This window comes from Macrosteles quadrilineatus, unplaced genomic scaffold, assembly GCF_028750875.1.
Source record: "Macrosteles quadrilineatus isolate MER2022 unplaced genomic scaffold, UCM_ALF_1.0 Scaffold_1__1_contigs__length_201487025, whole genome shotgun sequence".
NCBI lineage: Eukaryota > Metazoa > Arthropoda > Insecta > Hemiptera > Cicadellidae > Macrosteles > Macrosteles quadrilineatus.
The window spans coordinates 161340212-161362746 of NW_026542594.1; the positions used below are offsets into that span (position 1 = coordinate 161340212).

At 40.0% G+C, this 22535-nt stretch overlaps 1 protein-coding gene across 1 annotated transcript in view; it reads left to right on the plus strand.

Moving 5' to 3' along the window:
* LOC129002095 (thyrotropin receptor-like) overlaps positions 1-22535 on the plus strand; it is a 43607-nt gene that overhangs the window by 19509 nt on the left and 1563 nt on the right. Inside the window, exons 9-13 of the mRNA XM_054429635.1 lie at positions 14564-14828; positions 16749-16959; positions 19373-19515; positions 20175-20403; positions 20958-21350. Of these exons, the coding sequence (XP_054285610.1) occupies positions 14564-14828; positions 16749-16959; positions 19373-19515; positions 20175-20403; positions 20958-21350 (1241 nt within the window). The remainder of the gene's footprint in view (positions 1-14563; positions 14829-16748; positions 16960-19372; positions 19516-20174; positions 20404-20957; positions 21351-22535) is intronic.

Below are 22535 nucleotides of genomic sequence, written 5' to 3' on the forward strand. Positions count from 1 at the left end.
CTTTAGCTGCAGACATTACCAGTGATGTAAGGAAAACTGCACTAGTACTTAATCTAGCTGGTGAGGAAGTGGCTTACATTTTTGACAGTTTACCACAACCTAATGAAATAACGTACAAAAATGTTATAAAACTATTAACTGACTATTTCGCTCCTACCAAAAATGTCCTTTTTGAAATATTTAATTTTAGGAAGTGTCATCAAGCAGAATCAGAGTCGTTTAACTCTTTCTATTCTCGACTAAGAACATTAGCTGTGAACTGTGAATTCAAAGACTTGGATAGGGAATTAATTATGCAAATTTTGATTGTAGATCTTCAGGATGTTGTTATTGCAGCTAAGTCAAATGAATTATTTCAAACTCAAAGTAAGGAACTTTCTTTCAGTAGCTCAAGTTTTGCTAATGTACATAAAATTGACCATTCAAACAGGAAATTTGTTGCATTTAACAACAATCCAGCTCACTCTGTTACACCTAATGTTTGTCTTGGTTGTGGACTAAGACATTTTAGAAGGGATTGTCCCCATCTTCAGACTACTTGTAATATTTGTAAGAAAATTGGGCATCTAGCACGAGTTTGTAAAGGAGGGAAACCACGCCCCAAAGAATATTTTAGCCAAAAACACGGATCAAAGGGACAGCGGGCTCATGAAGTTTTGTCAGAGGAAACCAATTATGAACAAGAAGAAACGTTTCCACCTCAATCAAATAACGAAACAACTCAATACGTCCAGGAAGTTAACTGCACTAAAGTACCGGAACTGTATACAACTGTCAACATAAATAATCACAAAGTTCTAATGGAAGTTGATACTGGTGCAGGTGTTTCTATCATAGGAGGAGAACTATGGAATACAATTTCTCATAAAAACTGTAAACTACAACCTTCTCCTTGGAAACTCAAGGATTACAGTGGTAAACCTGTAAGTGTTTTAGGTCAGACTAATGTTTATGTGAAATACGGTAAGTTCAATGGTTTCCTTCCGTTAGTCATAACTGAAGGTAATAGAAATAGTTTATTGGGGCGTAATTGGCTAAAAAGTCTTAACATTGAAGTAAACGGAGTACTTTCAATCAACTGTCATGAATCTGAAGTTCTTAATAAAGCTCAGCTGGATGTTCAAATTCTTTAGGGTGCTATAAAGGACCTCCGATCGAACTGAAAATTGACCAGAATTATAACCCAATTCACTTAAGAGCGCGCCCTTTACCTTATGCATTGCAGGCCCCAGTAGAAGAAGAGCTGAATAAGTTAGTTAATCAGGGAGTGTTAGAACCTGTTCAGGTATCGGATTGGGCCACACCAATTGTTGTTTCCGTAAAAAGCAATGGTAAAATACGAATTTGCGGTGATTATAAGGCAACGTTAAACAAAGCTATCCAAGATCATCTGTACCCTATTCCACCAATCTCTCAGCTCTTAGCAAACTTAAACCAAGGGAAATATTTTGCTAAGTTAGATTTAGCCCAAGCTTATCAACAACTGGTTGTTGACGAGAAGTCGGCACTAGCTCAGACACTAATTACACACAAGGGTGCTTTTAAACCAAAAAGACTACAATTCGGTATTAGCTCAGCTTCATCTATATTTCAACATTTTATTGAGGGTTTGCTTTCGGGCTTGGACAATGTAATCCCTTACTTTGATGATATTTAGGTTAAAGCAGGAACAATACACGAATTGATTACCACATTAAGACAAGTATTCACTAGTTTTAGAGATGCAGGGATTACACTCCAAAGCGAAAAGTGTTCTTTGTTATCTACATCAGTTGACTTCTTGGGATTTGTTGTGAGCTCTGACGGAATTCGTCCTAACCCGGACAAAGTCAAATCCATTCAAGATGCTCCTGAGCCGACTAACAAGGAACAACTGCAGGCATTTTTAGGTTTACTTAATTTCTATCACTGTTTTTTACCCAACAAAGCCAATGTTGCAGAACCTTTACATCGCTTATTGGACAAAAATGTTAAATGGCGGTGGGAGGAAAAACATAAACTTGCTTTCAATGCTTCAAAGAAGCTCCTTTCTTCCGATAGTATACTGGCTCATTACAATCCCTCCAGCCATCTTATACTAACTTGTGATGCATCTCCTTATGGTATTGGTTGTGTGCTTAGTCAGGTTCGGGGGGAAAAGGAAGTTCCAATTGCGTTTTATTCCAGGACAATGAGTCAGTCAGAACGAAGATATGCTCAAGTAGATAGGGAAGCACTTTCCATCATTGGAGGGGTTAAAAAATTCCACAATTACTTATATGGGAGGCATTTTGAAATTAGAACAGATCATAAGCCACTTCTGGGTCTTTTCACTTTGGATAAACAAACACCAAACACACTGTCACCTCGAATGATTCGCTGGAGTATCCTTTTAAATGGATATGACTTTGATCTTGTATACAAACCGGGGATTTCTATTCCGAATGCTGATGGTTTGAGTCGTCTTCCATGTTCCTCCAATGTTGTTGATCAAGAGATAAATGAAGTCTTGAATGACGTGCTATACATTGAATCCGATGAGGTTAAACCAATCACCGCTAATATAATAGCAAAAGAAACAGAAAAGGATCCACTTCTATCTAAAGTACTATTATGGACTCAACGTGGTTGGCCAACTCATAACTCAGATATCAACCTTACGCCTTTCATTTCTCGTCAAAATTCAATTTCTCAATACAAACAATGTTTACTTTGGGGAACTAGGGTGATCATTCCATCCACTCTCAGGCAACAAGCTCTGAAGCTTCTACACATGGGACATGAGGGCATTGTTCGAACAAAGGCGTTGGCTCGAAGCTATTTCTGGTGGCCAAAACTTGATCAAGACATAGAAAACATAGTGAATTCTTGTCAAGCATGTCAACAAAGTCGTCACAACCCTCCAAGAGCAACAGTTCTTCCCTGGGAGAAAACGAAACAACCCTGGTCTCGTCTCCACATAGATTTCGCTGGGCCCTTCCAAAACAAGTTGTTTTTGATTGTTGTCGATTCTTTCAGCAAATGGTTAGAAATAGTTTTGGTGCCTTCTACAGATTCAAGATCAACTATAAAGGTCCTCAGAAGCCTTTTCGCAACACATGGTGTTCCAGACACAATAGTATCTGATAACGGGTCGGCTTTCACTTCACAAGAATTTCGATCGTTTAATGAAAGCAATGGCATCCGCCACGTCGTGGTTGCACCATACCATCCGTCATCGAATGGTCAGGCAGAAAGGATGGTCCAAACGACAAAAAATTCTTTGCGACGAATACTTCAAGGAGATTGGCAAAAAAGATTGGCTCAGTTCCTAATATCATCTCATATAACGCCAAATTGTTCTACTAATATGTCACCGACTGAACTGCTGTTCGGAAGGCGTATTAGAACCATCTTAGACAGAGTTCACCCAGATTATTCTTCAAGTGACAAAGAAGAGAAAATCTTGGATAAAGCGCTTCACGATTACCAACAGTCACCTCAGAGGAAATTTAAAGAAAATGACTCCGTATTTGCAAGAAACTATAATCAGCGAGGACCAAAGTGGATTCCTGCTAAAGTCACTAGAATAACCGGGCCACTGAGCTACCATTTGATAACAAAAGAAGGCATTGAAATACGACGTCATATTGACCAATTGAGACCTCGCTCAGAAACATCAAAAGCATCTACTAACTCACACTTGGATAATCCTGAATCTCCAGTAAACCCACCATTCCACCCACTACTCCAGAATCCTATTCAAATGAGAACACCAGAAGCACATCATATCACTCCAGTGCAACCACCATCAATGGTTCGCAATCCTATTATGATGAGAACACCAGACGTACAACCAATGCGACCATCAGTGATGCAACAATCTCGCAATTCCTTTATAGTCCAGTCAAGGAATGAGGTGTAGAGTGCGTGAGCAGGTAACTAAGCGATTCCTTCTGAAACTTGTTCAGGGGGCTTAGGGTGTTAACATACCAAAAGTCCTGACTCCTAGGTGGTGAGCCAGGGGGTGGAGGGGGGGGAAAAGGGGGGGAAAAAGGTACGCATTTTGGGTTTTTTGATTATATATCGAAAACTATCAACTTTTTGTATACTATAGTAAATTATAAAATTGAAGAAGATTAAATTTTCTACAAGAAAAGTATATAATGTGTTTATTTTGGTTCAACAGATTACGAGTTATAACTTATTTAATTGATATCTTATTAAAATACTCCTTCCATAAGAAATACATGTAAATTAGTATGCGAAATGGGGCGAATCCTATCCACCCAAAGGAAATATAAATGATATTCTGGAAATCTTGACAAAATTTCCAGTAATTTGACACTTTAATCATTAAAATTGATCCAAAATTAAGGCGAGGGCGAGGTAACAAAATGTCGAGTTTTGGTGTTTTTTTATTGGAAATATAAAAAAAACCTTAAATCATCCCATTTTTAAACCCTCACCCTCGCTTTAATTTTTGACAAAATTTCATGATTTAAGTGTCAAATTACTGGAAATTTTGTCAAGATTTCCAGAATATCAGTTATATTTCCTTTGGGCGGATAGGATTCGCCCCATTTCGCATACTAATTTACATGTATTTCTTATGGAAGGAGTATTTTAATAAGATATCAATTAAATAAGTTATAACTCGTAATCTGTTGAACCAAAATAAACACATTATATACTTTTCTTTTAGAAAATTTAATCTTCTTCAATTTTATAATTTACTATAGTATACAAAAAGTTGATAGTTTTTGATATATAATCAAAAAACCCAAAATGCGTACCTTTCCCCCCCCCTTTTTCCCCCCTCTACCCCCTGGCTCACCACCTAGGAGTCAGGACTTTTGGTATGTTAACACCCTAAGCCCCCTGAACAAGTTTCTGAAGGAATCGCTTAGTTACCTGCTCACGCACTCTACACCTACTTTTGGATCATTCATTGACTGGACTATTAGTGGTATAGAAGGTTCAATTAACCCTCATCAAGAAGATGCTGGTTTCAACGTTTCTGGTTTAATTCAAGACTCCACTAGCATGAGCACGAGTCCACAACCTGTTCGGTCACGTGTCTCTAGATCAAACTCCCAAAACACTTCAATGAGCATGAGTCCTCGACCTGTTCGTATCCGTCGACCACCGGCATATCTGAAGGACTACCTAACGGGGGAAGGAGTGTTATGTATCAAGAAATAAGTCCATATGTTTTATTTATAACATCTGTCAGATGACTGTTTACATTATTATGTTTTGTTTACTTTTTAGTTTAGTCTGATTTGTGAGTTCAATAAATTCAGTTGTGTTAATTATGTTTTAATTTACTAAACCATGAGACCACCGTTAACAGCTTATTCCCTATATGGAAAATCCGCTAAAAAAATTTGACAAAGAATTGAGATACGAATAGAAACATTTTATGATCACGATTTATTTCCCTCAATCTTCTTCAAATGTCCATAATATTTTTACCAAGACTGAGGTATTTTCCAGATTTTTACCAAGTTAATTTTAGCAACACATATAGTTTAAGTCTTCTCCTTGTCCACAAAGTTAAAAACTTGATTTGCATGAACTTTACGCTGGTTAAACGTATTCTATGTTGAAAGTGCATTGGTTAAACACGACTGGCTTGTTTTGAAGCTGCCAACGGTATACAGCTGTAGCTAGACCCATTAACAGTTGAACCTATTACGTACAAGAACATTGCACTGGTGCGCGGTGCAGGGTCGATACGGTTACGGCCTAGCCGATAGTTTTATGGCTCCTTCATCTGAGTAACTGGGTATTGCAGTTACAACCATTACCTATCATATCACAGATTATTTCCGCTTATATTGCTACATTTCAGTATGTAGGATTTCACTGTTTGTTTGTGTAAAATGGAAATTATGTCACAAATTGCATCTGAAAAACAAATAGACAAATCCAAACCCCATATCATACGATGATTGAATAGCAATAAAACACACTATTATACTTACAACCACTTGAAAGATAGCCTTATATATGAAAAATGTTCAAGATTTTAAGCCATTCATAAGTTGCAGTACAAGGGCAATATTTAAAGATAATATATGTTGGGAAATCAAGCTAATATAACACCGTCAATTTTCACATTAACTACATATTTCAACACAATTTATTCATGTTAACCCTAAGGCAACATTGTATAAAACTGCATAAGCCTTAAATGTTGATAAACCTTAATAAATGCTAAATGAGGTTTTCTATTTTTTTATTATCTCCGCTTTTTAGTATATCCAAGTTTCAATGTTATCATGTTGCAGAATTAATTTGTTTTATCAGTTATTTATATATTATACTATCTTGTTGTAGATCATTGATTAAGTGTGGGTTTGTTGATGGAACGACTTTTAGCAGTGTCTGAAACATTACAGATAAAGTGTTAAACGTATGTAAAACACTTTAATGGGGTCATTTAGCTAGACTAAAAGACACCCTAACTAACGTAACTGTGTCAAGTGATAAAGATATAAGTGTTTATAAGCGAGCCATCTTGGTTTTTTATTAAGTTTATGTAGCTTCTTCAGTATTTTTTTACGAAACACACTACGACCTTTATAGTCTACTTAGGTAACTGTAAATGTGGAATTCGTTGTTCAAAGATATTCAACAACTAAACATAAATCACTGCCATCTAATAGTATATTTCGTACCTAGGACCGAAAATTAGGTGTTGCCGGCTCGAGATAGTTTTTTTAAGTTCGAGACGAAGTCGAGAACTTAAAACGACCGAGAGCTGCAAAACCATTTCGTTCCGTGGAACACTATTTTTCACCAGACTATACCCTATTACCAATATTCACCACAATAATAATGCACACTGATAGTCTACACAACAACAACTTTAAGGTTATGTGAAGAAATAATTTGAGGAATCAGCAAAAATAATAATAAATAGTTGCTAGGCAGCGGTGACAATAAAACAGTTCTATTGCAATGCTATGGATACTGATTTATGTTTTGAGAAAGTAAGCGGGCAGCTGATTTTGCGGCCCTAGGGCTGTAGTAATAGAGATCGATGCCCTAGGGATGTAAAAACCTGCTCGGTCCCCTAATGACGACGACATCTGGCATGGCCAGCAAAACGTAACTTTCATCCACCAGTTAACGTATGTAAAACAGCTAAAAACATCATAGTGTGGGGAAAAATGTATTACAATTATGTCATTGTTTTGTAAAGAAGTGTTTTTAACTCCCAAGAGAATTTTTGAGGTTAAAGATACAAAGGTACTCGGAGACATCGAAATGACTCTAATGGAGGGGAGAGATGCTCCGATGGGGGTGGTAAGGTACTCACCCCCACCTCTTGGGTACCATTCGGCGGGTACTTAACCAGGGTGTTTGGCACCGAGAAGTCAGTTGGGCCTCCGGGCCCAACCCCGCCGGATGGGCGTGCTGAGCCACCGGTGTGGGGCCTAATGGGCGTGTTGAGCCCCGGGTACGCTGGACGGGCGTGTTGAGCCCCCGGCACCGTCGGACGGGCGTGTTGAGCCCCCGGCACCCTCGCATGGGCGTGTTGAGCCCGCGAGACACCTGATGGGCGTGCTGAGCCACAGGTACGCTGGACGGGCGTGTTGAGCCCCCGGCACCGTCGGACGGGCGTGTTGAGCCCCCGGCACCCTCGCATGGGCGTGTTGAGCCCGCGAGACACCTGATGGGCGTGCTGAGCCACAGGTACGCTGGACGGGCGTGTTGAGCCCCCGGCACCCTCGCATGGGCGTGTTGAGCCCGCGAGTTACCTGATGGGCGTGTTGAGCCACGGGTACGCTGGACGGGCGTGTTGAGCCCCCGGCACCGTCGGACGGGCGTGGTGAGCCCCCGACATCCTCGCATGGGCGTGTTGAGCCCGCGAGACACCTGATGGGCGTGTTGAGCCACGGGTACGCTGGACGGGCGTGTTGAGCCCCCGGCACCATCGGACGGGCGTGTTGAGCCCCCGGCACCCTCGCATGGGCGTGTTGAGCCCGCGAGTTACCTGATGGGCGTGTTGAGCCACGGGTACGCTGGACGGGCGTGTTGAGCCCCCGGCACCGTCGGACGGGCGTGGTGAGCCCCCGACATCCTCGCATGGGCGTGCTGAGCCCGCGAGACACCTGATGGGCGTGTTGAGCCACGGGTACGCTGGACGGGCGTGTTGAGCCCCCGGCACCGTCGGACGGGCGTGTTGAGCCCCCGACACCCCGCATGGGCGTGCTGAGCCCGCGAGTTACCTGATGGGCGTGTTGAGCCACGGGTACCGCTGGATGGGCGTGTTGAGCCACCAGCACCGTCGGATGGGCGTGTTGAGCCCCTGACACCCCGCATGGGCGTGTTGAGCCCGCGGGACACCTGATGGGCGTGTTGAGCCACGGGTACCGCTGGACGGGCGTGTTGAGCCACCAGCACTGTCGGACGGGCGTGTTGAGCCACCGACACCCTCGCATGGGCGTGTTGAGCCCGCGGGTCCGTAGTCGTAGGTGGAGGGGAGGACTTTGGAGTCCCCCACCACCTTTAAAGCATATACATAGGTATACGCTAAGTGTTGAAGGAGTTTACGTCGGACTGCAGACCGAGTAGACTGCCTAGAGAGTGCTAACTTCTGAGCAAGTGACGCCAGAACCGTCTCCAGTGGAGAGCAGTAGCACATTAAACCGGCCCAGCTTGACTTCTGTGCTTGGAAAGCCAGAACCGTCTCCAGTGGAGAGCAGCAGCTAGGGGACCGAGGATTCCGGGGTGAAGGTGCCAAGGATCTAGACCGCGGACCCACACGGATATCTTTTAGGAGTGTCGTAGACCACCGGGCCAGTAAGGGCGCAAGCAAGACTTGATCCAACCTCTGCCCAACCCCTGAATACGAGCCCGGAGACACTGCCTGGTAGGAGGACTACGGACCCAGGATCAAGACTGTATATAATATTGTATATATAAACATATGTGTTAGGATAAGGATATTAGGGAATAAAATGGAAGTTTGAGATACCCAGAGTCTTTCACTTATCGACCCTTACCACCCTTGATAAGGCCTAGTGCTCTGGAGGAAACTTCCTCACAAGATTTGGCGCCCGAACAGGGACTAAAGTGAAGACTTCAGTGGAATTGTTTGAAAAGGGTAAAGAAGACCCGGAACCTGTAAATATTGTAAATAGTACTACGTTATTGAAGAATAGAAAAATGCCGTCTGACAGTGAATCGGACAACGGAAGTATAGTCGAGGAAGAAAAGAGGAACCCGAGGACAGGTTGGATTTATACCCTCAAGAAGGTGGAATTAGTCGAGGAGTTAAGGAAATTTGGACTTCAGTCTTCAGGAACAGTGAGAGCTGATCGTCGTATGTTTAGCAGTTTCATCAGAGGAGAATACAGACCTGCGTTAGCTACCCCACCACCAGGATCGTCTAGAGAGACTACAGAAATGAAATCACCAACCAAAGAAGATTCCAAGATGGTGAGTCACAAATATTTAGAAAATATTAATGTATGCAATACAGTCCGAAAGTGGAACCAATTCTTCGATGGGAATAAGGATGTAGTTCTCTTTTTGGAACGAGTTAACGAAATGAGAGAAGCCTACAATATCGAGGAAGACGAATTATTACCTGCTCTCCCAGAGTTGCTCAAAGGAAAGGCGCTTCTCTGGTACCGGAACTACAAGTCGTATTGGAACACTTGGGGTGAATTTCTCGTCCATCTAGAAAACCAATTTCTGCCCCAGCGTTACAGGGAAAAACTGGACTCCGAAATAAGAGCACGTACCCAAGGTCAAAACGAGCTGTTTAATGACTACGCAATCAGTGTTCAGACCCTGATGCGGCGACATGGAAAATATTCTTCCAAGCAACAATTTAATCAGATTTACGAAAACATGCACCCAGAGTATAAGCTATACGGACTCGGATGGGAGATAAAAACTATTGACGAACTAATAACAGCTGCAAAGGAGTACGAGTCCATCAAACAATCAGCTGAAAATGTTCGCCCTCCCATGAACGCTGCACAATCCATGTATCCAAACATCGCATATAAGAATAGAGGCAAACTACCATGGCCTACAAGCATTCAACCGCAAAAACAGGGTGACCAGTACCTCCCTCATAGTTACGATCAGAGACACATTCACCATGGCTATAGACATGGAGACACAAGGCTTAAATGCTATAATTGTGATAAGCCAGGTCACTTATTCAGGGATTGTCATCTCCCTAAGAAACCGTCCTCGTGTAGGTTTTGTGGAGCCGAGGGTAGATCGGGAAACTGTAGCTGTTCTAGAGCAATAAACTACAGAAGAGACCCAGAGAGACAAGGGTCACCCAGTCCTCGACAGTAGGTAATATGAGAGACCAGTCACGCAGAAGGATTTTTTATTTGTTTTTCATCTGTTAAAAACTAAGAGACAGTTTTAAGTTTTGTTAGAAGAATCTTCATTTCGTTTCAAGAGTTAGTTACTTCAGTGTTAGTTTTTATTTTTGTGGACACTTTTTGGAAACTGGCTAATGCCGAAGAAAATTTTTTTAGATATATGGTCTTTTGAAAAATTGAATTTTCATTATGACGGTGTGATGGAAAAAGGAAAGATGGAATTTTTTTTCCTCGTTGGGAAGAAAAGGGAGAGTGTAAAGAAGTGTTTTTAACTCCCAAGAGAATTTTTGAGGTTAAAGATACAAAGGTACTCGGAGACATCGAAATGACTCCAATGGAGGGGAGAGATGCTCCGATGGGGGTGCTAAGGTACTCACCCCCACCTCTTGGGTACCATTCGGCGGGTACTTAACCAGGGTGTTTGGCACCGAGAAGTCAGTTGGGCCTCCGGGCCCAACCCCGCCGGATGGGCGTGCTGAGCCACCGGTGTGGGGCCTGATGGGCGTGTTGAGCACCGGGTACGCTGGACGGGCGTGTTGAGCCCCCGGCACCGTCGGACGGGCGTGTTGAGCCCCCGGCACCCTCGCATGGGCGTGTTGAGCCCGCGAGACACCTGATGGGCGTGCTGAGCCACAGGTACGCTGGACGGGCGTGTTGAGCCCCCGGCACCGTCGGACGGGCGTGTTGAGCCCCCGACACCCTCGCATGGGCGTGGTGAGCCCGCGAGACACCTGATGGGCGTGCTGAGCCACAGGTACGCTGGACGGGCGTGTTGAGCCCCCGGCACCGTCGGACGGGCGTGTTGAGCCCCCGACACCCTCGCATGGGCGTGGTGAGCCCGCGAGACACCTGATGGGCGTGCTGAGCCACAGGTACGCTGGACGAGCATACCCTATTTAAATGGAATTAGTTTAACAAGTACTTAGGTTTGCTGCAACAGGGAGGGTAAATTTTTTTTGTTGTAAAATGTTAATAGGTACTGTAGTTTAGTAAGAAATTAATTTATTTTCCAAATTGTATCAAAATATGTTCATAAACAAGCAAACTACAACAGTTGACTTATTCTCCATAAGAATACCATGGGAATTTTAAAATTACAATTTATTTTTTATTTTTTATATAACCATTAGGCGCATAATAACGCTTAAATATACTAAATTATTTGTTTTTTAAAGCTCTACGCAATAATTTGTAAATAAATACTCGTTCGAATAAATGTACACGTATGTACCAATTTCATCAAAATCGGATCATTTTTGCTCGAGTAATTGTGCTAACGGACACATATATATATATGTATATATATATATATATATATATATATATATATATATGAATTTGAACGGATGTTGTTTTTGGCCTCTAGGGACCTCAAAACGAAAAAGTAAATCGGTCCCGGGTCCAGGACTTACCATGAGTACTACGGTAATAGCTTATTCCCTATATGGGAAATTCGCTAAAAGGATTCGACTGCTCTGTGAGACCTGCAATGCTGCGGGATATCAGTTATTTATACAGTCGTTTTAAAAGCCCCTCAATAAACAACAGCATCGGAGATTAATTAGCTGGTGGAAACGTGGTTTTATTAACAAATTTCCGTACTGTAGATCAAGAGGAGTCTGCTTTGAGCTTCGATTTTAAAGATCATGCACAATGACAGCGATTTCATTACTGCCAACTCAAACTTAATATTGTTCAATTGTGAGGCTGAATAGCTGGATGTGAGATATCTACTTTTGTAGACTTTAATCAGAGTCTAGACATTGTTACACGTTGGTTGAACGAACGTGTATAACAAATCTTAGTCTTACATGGATAGTTTTCCAAGTGCATAGACATTGTTTACTACTTTTTTTTACGTCTTCATTGATAAATACATTTACGTTGATGGACAAACATACCTAGTTTTATTATTTCTGCTTCTCGGAATGATTTATAAACAAATCTTATACCAATGAATACACAAACTATACTTATACTTCAATTACGTCCTCGATGATTTCACATAATTTAAAATACTCATATTTACTATCCATAATATAAACATGCAAGCAAACAATACCAGCTCTAAGATCGTATTAAGCAAACATAATACCTTTGACTATTCATACAATATTGGATACTTCTGTATCCAATAGTCAAGGATAATACTCATAATATACAATATTTTCACCACTGATATTCAACACATGATGAAATGACGCATGACCCCATATAATATATGGGGTTTAATATATTATATTAAAAATATTAAGTTATTGTTAGTGTCTAAAGATTTGTTATGTTTCCAAACTGTTTATAGTTGTCTTTGACGTCTTTTATCATAACAATATTATACTATTGTGTTAGCTTGATTAACATCTTAAAAATTTTAGTTTAGAATTTTGAGTTATTAAATACTATGTCTTAAATGTATCTATACATTTAAGAGTAGTATTACTGAAAAATCATTGTCAATAGAAAGAGTTTTTCGTTCGTTTGAAAACATCGTCAGTGTAAAATCATTTTTGTTTATCGTGTCATACTCAGTAGCTACTCTGACACTTATACACATATTTGTGTAACGCTAAACAGGTTTATAGGTTAAAAAGTATCCAACTCTTGAACTATTTACTAATATTGTTTTGATCCTATATTCCTCTATCTACAGAGTGCCTTGTAACCATATGATCAAACTTTGTCATGTTATTCAGCTTGTCAAAAGAAACCAACAATGTAAAATAGCATGTGTTCTATGACGTTCCGTTTTCGGTATATCTGTCTGTCCGTTTTTTTTCCATTCAAACAATGTTAAAAGGTAGTTTGATCAATTTAACATTGTTTAAATAGAGAGAAATTTAAGTACGGAAAGAAGAAATTAATTTCTTAGTTATTCTTTGTCCAATTTAACTTTATAAGATATCATTGTATTTTGCATGAAATTTACAAAATTTTTGATATCTTGCAAATATTTTTTTTTATTAACAGTTTCGTTGAATTTGGCGTCACATATTTTAAAAGGCCGCCATTTTTAGACGGTTCAAGAGTTTTTATTCATATTTAGCGAAAATATAGTGGTCAATTACATAAACAAATTTGCAGAATTTCAACAATGTAGTTTAAGCAGTTAATGAGTTGTGAATGTAAAGATCACATACAGACAAATATACCGAAAACGGAATGAGATATGATACATGTTATTTTACATTTTTGTTTCTGTTGACTTGCTGAATAACGTGACAAAGTTTGTTCAGATGGTTGCAAGACACCATATTATTTAACGATGCTGTGTGTGCTGAACGAAAATATCGCCTCATTTAGACGTTGTTTGTCCTAACCGTGGACCATCAATCACTGGGTGACGTCACGCTAATGTTGTTTGCTAGCTGCAGGCCAACCTTTTATTGCCTTAGAAATAAATAGTTGCGTTCCTGTCACCACTTACATAACTCTGAATTAACGCACTTTCGTGTTACGGTTTCGTTACCCTCGCAACATTCAATCTTTTTAACGCAATAAATTAATTAATTTTTAACCTAGAAGTTTACCTAATCTAGAATAAATTGAAAAAAACAGAGGAACATTTCACAGTGGATAACTTGACATTTAATCGTCTGGGGCCTTTTTAACGTATTAAGTGACAATTTCGTTAGTTTGCTACACTTTAGTTGGTATAACAGTTAAAAGTAGGGGAAAAATATTACACCAAATAACCATAAACTATACAAATTGGTATAAAAACCCATCTTACCGTCCACGTACAAGGCCGTCCGCTTGCGTTGTTTGTTTGGAACGTTTTGTAAAGAGACAAAATTAAACGAATTTGTTAGGCGAATTAAAATGAATGGCTTAAGCCAACCCATCCGTATGATCTCAATTTTCCCTTTCACACCAAAGAATTCAAAGAATATATTTTAATGTAGCATTAAAATACTTCGTTAATCATCACAAAAATGTTTTATTATTTAAAATAATATTATTCATGATAACTAATGTAATATTGAAGAATATTGAAGAAATCATCATGTATCGTGGTTAATACAATAAATTTAATAATTCTAAAACTAAGTAATGCTGCAGACTGTTCACAAGCCATGCATGATTGTGGTTTGGTTATTTATGTATATTTGGTACAGTGGTTTCAATTTAAGATGGAAACTAGCTGTGCTCTGATGGGTTTGGGACCAGACACTTCTGCAGATCACCTTGGGATGTTACATGACGGTACTGTGTGCATTGTAAATGTATGTTTGATGCAGAGGTTCCTACGTGAGTTTAGCAAGAACTGCACTATGGGATCACGACCTCTAGAGGACAGTCAGTGGGGTCTGGGAGCTCACACTTCTACAGATCACCTTGGGATGTTACAAGACGGTTCTGTGTGCATTGTAAATGTATGTTTGATGCAGAGGTTCCTACGTGAGTTTAGCAAGAACTGCACTATGGGATCGCGACCTGTAGAGGACAGTCAGTGGGGTCTGGGTGCTCACACTTCTACAGATCACCTTGGGATGTTCCATGACGGTATGTTCTTTTATCTTGATACACTTACGACATAGCATTGTTGTTTGAATAAATCCTGTTAGTTCAAAATAAACTGGCTAACTGACTGGTTGTTAAACTACAGTAGTAAATTAATATCATTTCTTTAAGACGTAAATAGGAGATAGCATTATGGTTTAAATGTTCTACCACTTCACCTAAACAATACAGAAAAATAATTTATTATTAAAAATTTGCAAAATATCACATATTATTTATGAAATTAAAAACATAAACATATATGTACGATTATACATATTCAACATATTCAAATACGATTATAATCGTAAACAATCCTACTTTGACAGCTCTCATAGCGTATCACAGTTTTTTGTTCCTGCTTAGTTCAAATAAGTGGTTTTCATAAATGCAAAAAAATCACACAAATTTGGTAAATCTTACAACTTTTTAATGGTTTTACATATAACATAGAACCATTTTTTTTAGTTGAAACAGCTAAATTCTTTAATTCCCTTCAAATATGAATACTCATAAGGTTAACATGGGGAACTACAGAGCCACTGGGGCGGAGCCCAAAAGGATTTTTGAGATAAGAATATTCGTATATGTTAATCGGGAATGTAAGCTATCATCATGCCAAATTTCAACCCAATCCATCCAGTAGTTAGTGCGTGATTGAACCACAAACAAACAAACACACACACAAACTATCACATTTATAATATTATAGATTTTGCGTTTGATAATAGATTGTGCACTAACCATTATTTTTTATTCTTCGTTCACTAATTGAAAGGTACGGTACAGCTATGTCAAAGTTGTCTTCTAAATGATAAGTCTTTCAAAAGAAGAGACTATTATATCAGCAAACGAGTTCAAATAAAGATGTTCTACGAACTCCACACTGTTTCATTATACAATGTTTTGTTGTTGTCCTATTTTTTAAGCATTTTATTGTCTAAAAACAAGAATTGTTGGTTTTTTTGCATCGGAGGAAATTTTAGAAGAGACATTCTCATAGTATTACTGTAGTTTCAAACTCAATACTGTAGCTGTCTGTTGCTCAACTATGTTCGCCACATGAACTTGTATAGTAATCAAATTACTGTCTACCTGAGAGACCACGATGTAACGGTCAACACATCTCACTCGCAATATATATTTGTATACAAACGTCTGTAAATATAGTGAATCACGAGTAATAAGTTTCTTGTTTTTCCGAGTTGATTTATATAAACCAAGTCTAGTCAAAACTGACATAACTACATAACTGTCTCACAATTTTGTTTTTAAATCAAACTCATGATTAAGTTTTGTGCAAACATACAAACTAAATAATACTGATTGCATTGTAATGTCAACAAATTTATTCTAGATTTTTTAAGAGTTGTAGGGAAGTTTCCCGTCATACAAAAACTATCAAACCATAATTCAATGTAGGCCTATAGGTGCCATTTTGATGTTTTAACTTAGGATGTTAACCAACTATATGTTCAATGATCTGAAATATGGCTTTGGGATATAAAAATTGATTCGTTTTATGACAAGATAGAGAAAGTACTGTGTTAATACAATTAGCATGGATTTACTAATTAGAATACCATGCAAATTAATTATTCTTGAATTGGGTTGGTTAAGGAATATTTTTTTTTATAAATTAAATATAATTTTCTCGTGGTTTTGATCTGCATTCTTCCATTCCTTTTTTACAATTTGCCCAAAACTCTCTTCATCCATGTACATTTAAACGTAATTTTCAATATCCGAACTCAGTCAAAAGTACTTAATCCAAGCCAGAGTATGAAAATAAATGCGACTTCAAGATTAAGCCTATGGATCTATAATTAACGTGTATTTAATTAATCATTTCATACTTTTAAGGTAGATTGTAAACCGAATATGCACATGTCAGCTCCTCTAATCAGTGTGTTGTTGGTTCAGGAGTGACAGTACAGCCAGGGCGGCGGATGCAGGCTCTTTGTGGTAACCTATCCAAGAACTACCGGGAGGTTCGGTGTGTACCAGCGCCAGACGCATTCAACCCCTGCGAGGACCTGATGGGCAACTGGGCCCTCCGGGTCGCCGTGTGGCTCGTGGCCGTAGCAGCGCTACTGGGGAACATCACCGTGCTGCTGGTGCTCGGCAGTAGTAGGTGGGTACTCAGCAAAACCAAGTAGGGTCCTTTGTAAGTTCTCTCAGGAAGAATTTAAACTAGGGAGCCCTTGATGTGAGTATCTTTTGACAAGTTCCTGAGGGAGCCCTTGATGTGTGTATCTCTTGACAAGTTCCTGAGGGAGCCCTTGATGTGTGTATCTCTTGACAAGTTTCTGAGGGAGCCGTTTATGTGTGTATCTCTTGACAAGTTCCTGAGGGAGCCCTTGATATGTGTATCTCTTGACAAGTTTCTGAGGGAGCCGTTTATGTGTGTATCTCTTGACATAGTTCCTGAGGGAGCCCTTGATGTGTGTATCTCTTGACATAGTTCCTGAGGGAGCCCTTGATGTGTGTATCTCTTGACATAGTTTCTGAGGGAGCCCTTGATGTGAGTATCTTTTGACAAGTTCCTGAGGGAGCCCTTGATGTGTGTATCTCTTGACATAGTTCCTGAGGGAACCCTTGATGTGTGTATCTCTTGACATAGTTCCTGAGGGAGCCCTTGATGTGTGTATCTCTTGACAAGTTTCTGAGGGAGCCGTTTATGTGTGTATCTCTTGACATAGTTCCTGAGGGAGCCCTTGATGTGTGTATCTCTTGACATAGTTCCTGAGGGAGCCCTTGATGTGTGTATCTCTTGACATAGTTCCTGAGGGAGCCCTTGATGTGTGTATCTCTTGACATAGTTCCTGAGGGAGCCCTTGATGTGTGTATCTCTTGACATAGTTCCTGAGGGAGCCCTTGATGTGTGTATCTCTTGACATAGTTCCTGAGGGAGCCCTTGATGTGTGTATCTCTTGACATAGTTCCTGAGGGAGCCCTTGATGTGTGTATCTCTTGACATAGTTCCTGAGGGAACCCTTGATGTGTGTATCTCTTGACATAGTTCCTGAGGGAGCCCTTGATGTGTGTATCTCTTGACAAGTTTCTGAGGGAGCCGTTTATGTGTGTATCTCTTGACATAGTTCCTGAGGGAGCCCTTGATGTGTGTATCTCTTGACATAGTTCCTGAGGGAGCCCTTGATGTGTGTATCTCTTGACATAGTTCCTGAGGGAGCCCTTGATGTGTGTATCTCTTGACATAGTTCCTGAGGGAGCCCTTGATGTGTGTATCTCTTGACAAGTTCCTGAGGGAGCCCTTGATGTGTGTATCTCTTGACATAGTTCCTGAGGGAGCCCTTGATGTGTGTATCTCTTGACAAGTTTCTGAGGGAGCCGTTCATGTGTGTATCTCTTGACAAGTTCCTGAGGGAGCCCTTGATGTGTGTATCTCTTGACATAGTTCCTGAGGGAACCCTTGATGTGTGTATCTCTTGACATAGTTCCTGAGGGAGCCCTTGATGTGTGTATCTCTTGACATAGTTCCTGAGGGAGCCCTTGATGTGTGTATCTCTTGACATAGTTCCTGAGGGAGCCCTTGATGTGTGTATCTCTTGACAAGTTTCTGAGGGAGCCGTTTGTGTGTGTATCTCTTGACAAGTTCCTGAGGGAGCCCTTGATGTGTGTATCTCTTGACAAGTTTCTGAGGGAGCCGTTTATGTGTGTATCTCTTGACAAGTTCCTGAGGGAGCCCTTGATGTGTGTATCTCTTGACATAGTTCCTGAGGGAGCCCTTGATGTGTGTATCTCTTGACAAGTTTCTGAGGGAGCCGTTCATGTGTGTATCTCTTGACAAGTTCCTGAGGGAGCCCTTGATGTGTGTATCTCTTGACATAGTTCCTGAGGGAACCCTTGATGTGTGTATCTCTTGACAAGTTTCTGAGGGAGCCGTTTATGTGTGTATCTCTTGACAAGTTCCTGAGGGAGTCCTTGATGTGTGTATCTCTTGACAAGTTTCTGACGGAGCCCTTGATGTGTGTATCTCTTGACAAGTTTCTGAGGGAGCCGTTTATGTGTGTGGGGTTGACAAGTTCCTGAGGGAGCCCTTGGTGTGTGTATCTCTTGACAAGTTCCTGAGGGAGCGAGGGAGCCCTTGATGTGTGTATCTCTTGACATAGCTCCTGAGGGAGCCCTTGATGTGTGTATCTCTTGACATAGTTCCTGAGGGAGCCCTTGATGTGTGTATCTCTTGACATAGTTCCTGAGGGAGCCCTTGATGTGTGTATCTCTTGACATAGTTCCTGAGGGAGCCCTTGATGTGTGTATCTCTTGACATAGTTTCTGAGGGAGCCCTTGATGTGTGTATCTCTTGACATAGTTCCTGAGGGAGCCCTTGATGTGTGTATCTCTTGACATAGTTCCTGAGGGAGCCCTTGATGTGTGTATCTCTTGACATAGTTCCTGAGGGAACCCTTGATGTGTGTATCTCTTGACAAGTTTCTGAGGGAGCCCTTGATGTGTGTATCTCTTGACAAGTTTCTGAGGGAGCCCTTGATGTGTGTATCTCTTGACATAGTTCCTGTTGCACGTAGGTTTCGCATGACGGTGCCCAAGTTCCTGATGTGCCACCTCGCCGTGGCCGACCTCTGCATGGGACTGTACCTTCTGATGATTGCTGCTGTGGACTCTCGCTCTATTGGAGATTACTTCAACTATGCCATCGACTGGCAAAATGGTAATATATTTGATGGAAAATGTTAAGGATGGTATTTACTTCAGAATGTAACTCTCATAGTAAAGTCATACAGTCTTAAATTATTTTATCGTTATTGTATCAAATCAAAAAATTTTTATATCTTTGATGAAAAAAACTTTGTTTCTATTTTGAAATAGATTTAGTGTATGCTTCATAAAATATTCGTACTTAAGAACCAAGAAAGAAATGATAAATGTTTAAAACACGTTTGTCATAACTCAAGCTTTACTACGGGGAAAAAGAAATCAGATTTGTAACTTTAAAATTGTATCTCATTGGTCCAAAAATGTGTTATAAAAGTGTTAGGGCCTACTGTTAGGAAATAATAATCGAAAAATAGCGTGTGTACGAGTTGTAGGCTATTTTCTGATAGAATGAATGCAATGGGAGCGAATCAATTAAAATCTGTTCAAAAGTGTAATAAGAACCAACATGTAGCTCACAATAGCATTTTACAACACGTGCATGGATCTATGAAAGCCATTGGCATAAAGCTCTAGGCAGATTTAAAGACGAGAATAGGCAATGTGATATGATAATGTTCAAATCTTTAGTCCAAACACAAGTTTTACCTTGTTAATTGACTTTCAAGTTCTTAGTTGGATATAGTTATTACCAGACGTATCCGTGCTTGGCAGGCCTTGGTTGTCAGGTAGCTGGAGCTTTGACCGTGTTCGCCAGACAACTGTCCATCTACACTCTGACCGTGATAACTATAGAGCGATGGTACACCATCACATACGCAATGCATCTCAACAAGCGGCTGAACCTACCTTGCGCCTGCAAGATCATGGTGTGTGGCTGGGCCTACGCCCTCCTCATGGCTGTCTGTCCCCTGCTGGGCATCAGCGGCTACTCCAAGACTAGGTAACCACATAGCACACGAGTAGCCACAGAATATACATCTGAGAAGGCTATTAAAGCCTCTATAAATAAATACGTTTCAAGGTATGCTTGCCAATATGGTACTTAATTTATTTCTTAATACATTCACAGGGTAGTGACCACCCACGCCATGCTAAAATGTGTTGAGACTTTTTGGGCAAATAAACTACTAGTTCCTAGGCGGCGTTAGTAGCAAAACCGAAGCGTAGTTGTCATGTCAAGCAACATGGTACCGGCTCTGTCAAGTATTGGGATTGAATTAAAGATGGTGGTCTACTTCTATTTTGTGTCTATTCTTTATTTTATGATATGTCTGTCTCACTCGTGTTTAATCATGTAGATAGGACGTATGCATACAATATATTACACTCTTTACTTTTTGTACAACATAAAACTCATGTTACCTTACCCAGTTCAGTGATTATAATCAGAGTTTATGAACCTTACCTTGTATTCATGGGGTTATTTGGTTACATATTATCTACAATGTAAATTGCACTACAATGTTATATCAAAATAAACTTGACTGTCCACAGTATCTGCCTTCCATTAGAGAACTTGAAGCCGTGGGACTTGGTGTACTTGGTGGTGCTGCTGGCATTCAACGGTGTGGCTTTCTGGGTGGTGGTGGTCTGCTACGGCCGCATGTACTGCGCCATCCGCGGCGGCCAGGACAGCGTCGCGGCGCTGACACGTTCAGACATGACCGTCGCCAAGCGCATGGCACTCCTAGTCTTCACCGACTTCGCTTGTTGGGCTCCGATCGCCTTCTTTGGCGTCACGGCACTCGCTGGTTATCCACTCATAGACGTATCAAACACTAAGATACTCCTAGTATTCTTCTACCCTCTGAACTCCTGCGCCAACCCGTACCTGTACGCGCTGCTGACTCAGCAATACCGTCGCGACCTGTTCGTCCTCCTCAGCAGGTAATTATAAACATATTAAGAACCACAATCAATGCGAACTCGTAAAACTGGTTTATTCTAAACTTTTATACGTAGGCCTAAACAGAATTTTTATGATCAATTTTAATGTACTATATAAAATATATCTTGCCACCATCAATATCAGTCGGCAGTTTAATAGGTCGAAAATCGACAGCAAGTTGTGTTGTTTTGGTATATTGTTTAATACTTTCCTAGTCTTCGGGCAAGAGGGAGCAGTTTGGATTTTCATCATAACTCAATCTTGTGGTTTCATCCACTTCACAGAATTAACAAAATTACATTGGACTAGTGGCTTGTAGGTTCAGTAGCCCCTATGTATATATTGTAGTAATTATTTTGTACAAATTATTAGTCCCATGGGTTACCCTACTTTGATTATCGTTTAACATTATTGTAAGCTATATTATAATATGTATAATAGTTATTACATACCTGCATAATGCATTTTAAGGTCTGCTCTGTTAAAAATAAAAATTACAAAGGATTTTTCATGCGGTGTGTTTATAATATAAACTTTCTAATCATAATACAACTAAGGACAATTTTCAATGATAATCTTCATGACTATTAAATAAATGTATATAAATTTCTTTGAATAGACAAATTCACTTAGATAAAATACATGGAGATAAATTATTCAAATAAATGCCAATTTTTGTGAAAATTTCCCTTGTAAACTTAAACGGCATATTAGGATCTGTGGATATTAGTTTTATTTTTGGCATGGAAAATATGTTCCCTTTGCCTACTCCAGTAATTACTACTAACTTAACACTTTTTCCAGTAATACCTAACACAACCAATCGTACTCCATTAACTAATCCAGACCCTAGCTTCATATTTCTAATGATCATCACTATTGAACCAACTTTTAAAACTAATTTGTGTGGTGGCATTCCAAATCGTGCAATTAAATTTATATAGTCAATTGGTATGTTCAACCTCTCTTAAGGGTTAGTATACATATTACAATGCATATTACATATTACCATATGCTTTAAATAAAGTTAAACCACATGTTTTAATGTAAACAAAGCAGACATAACCTAGATTCCCATGTTATTTAAATGTGAATAATTTTATTCCGTCACAACCTTTTGGTGCATAATTAAGAAAAATGAATAATTTTCCCCAAAATTTCATGCTCAGACCTTTAAAATGAGA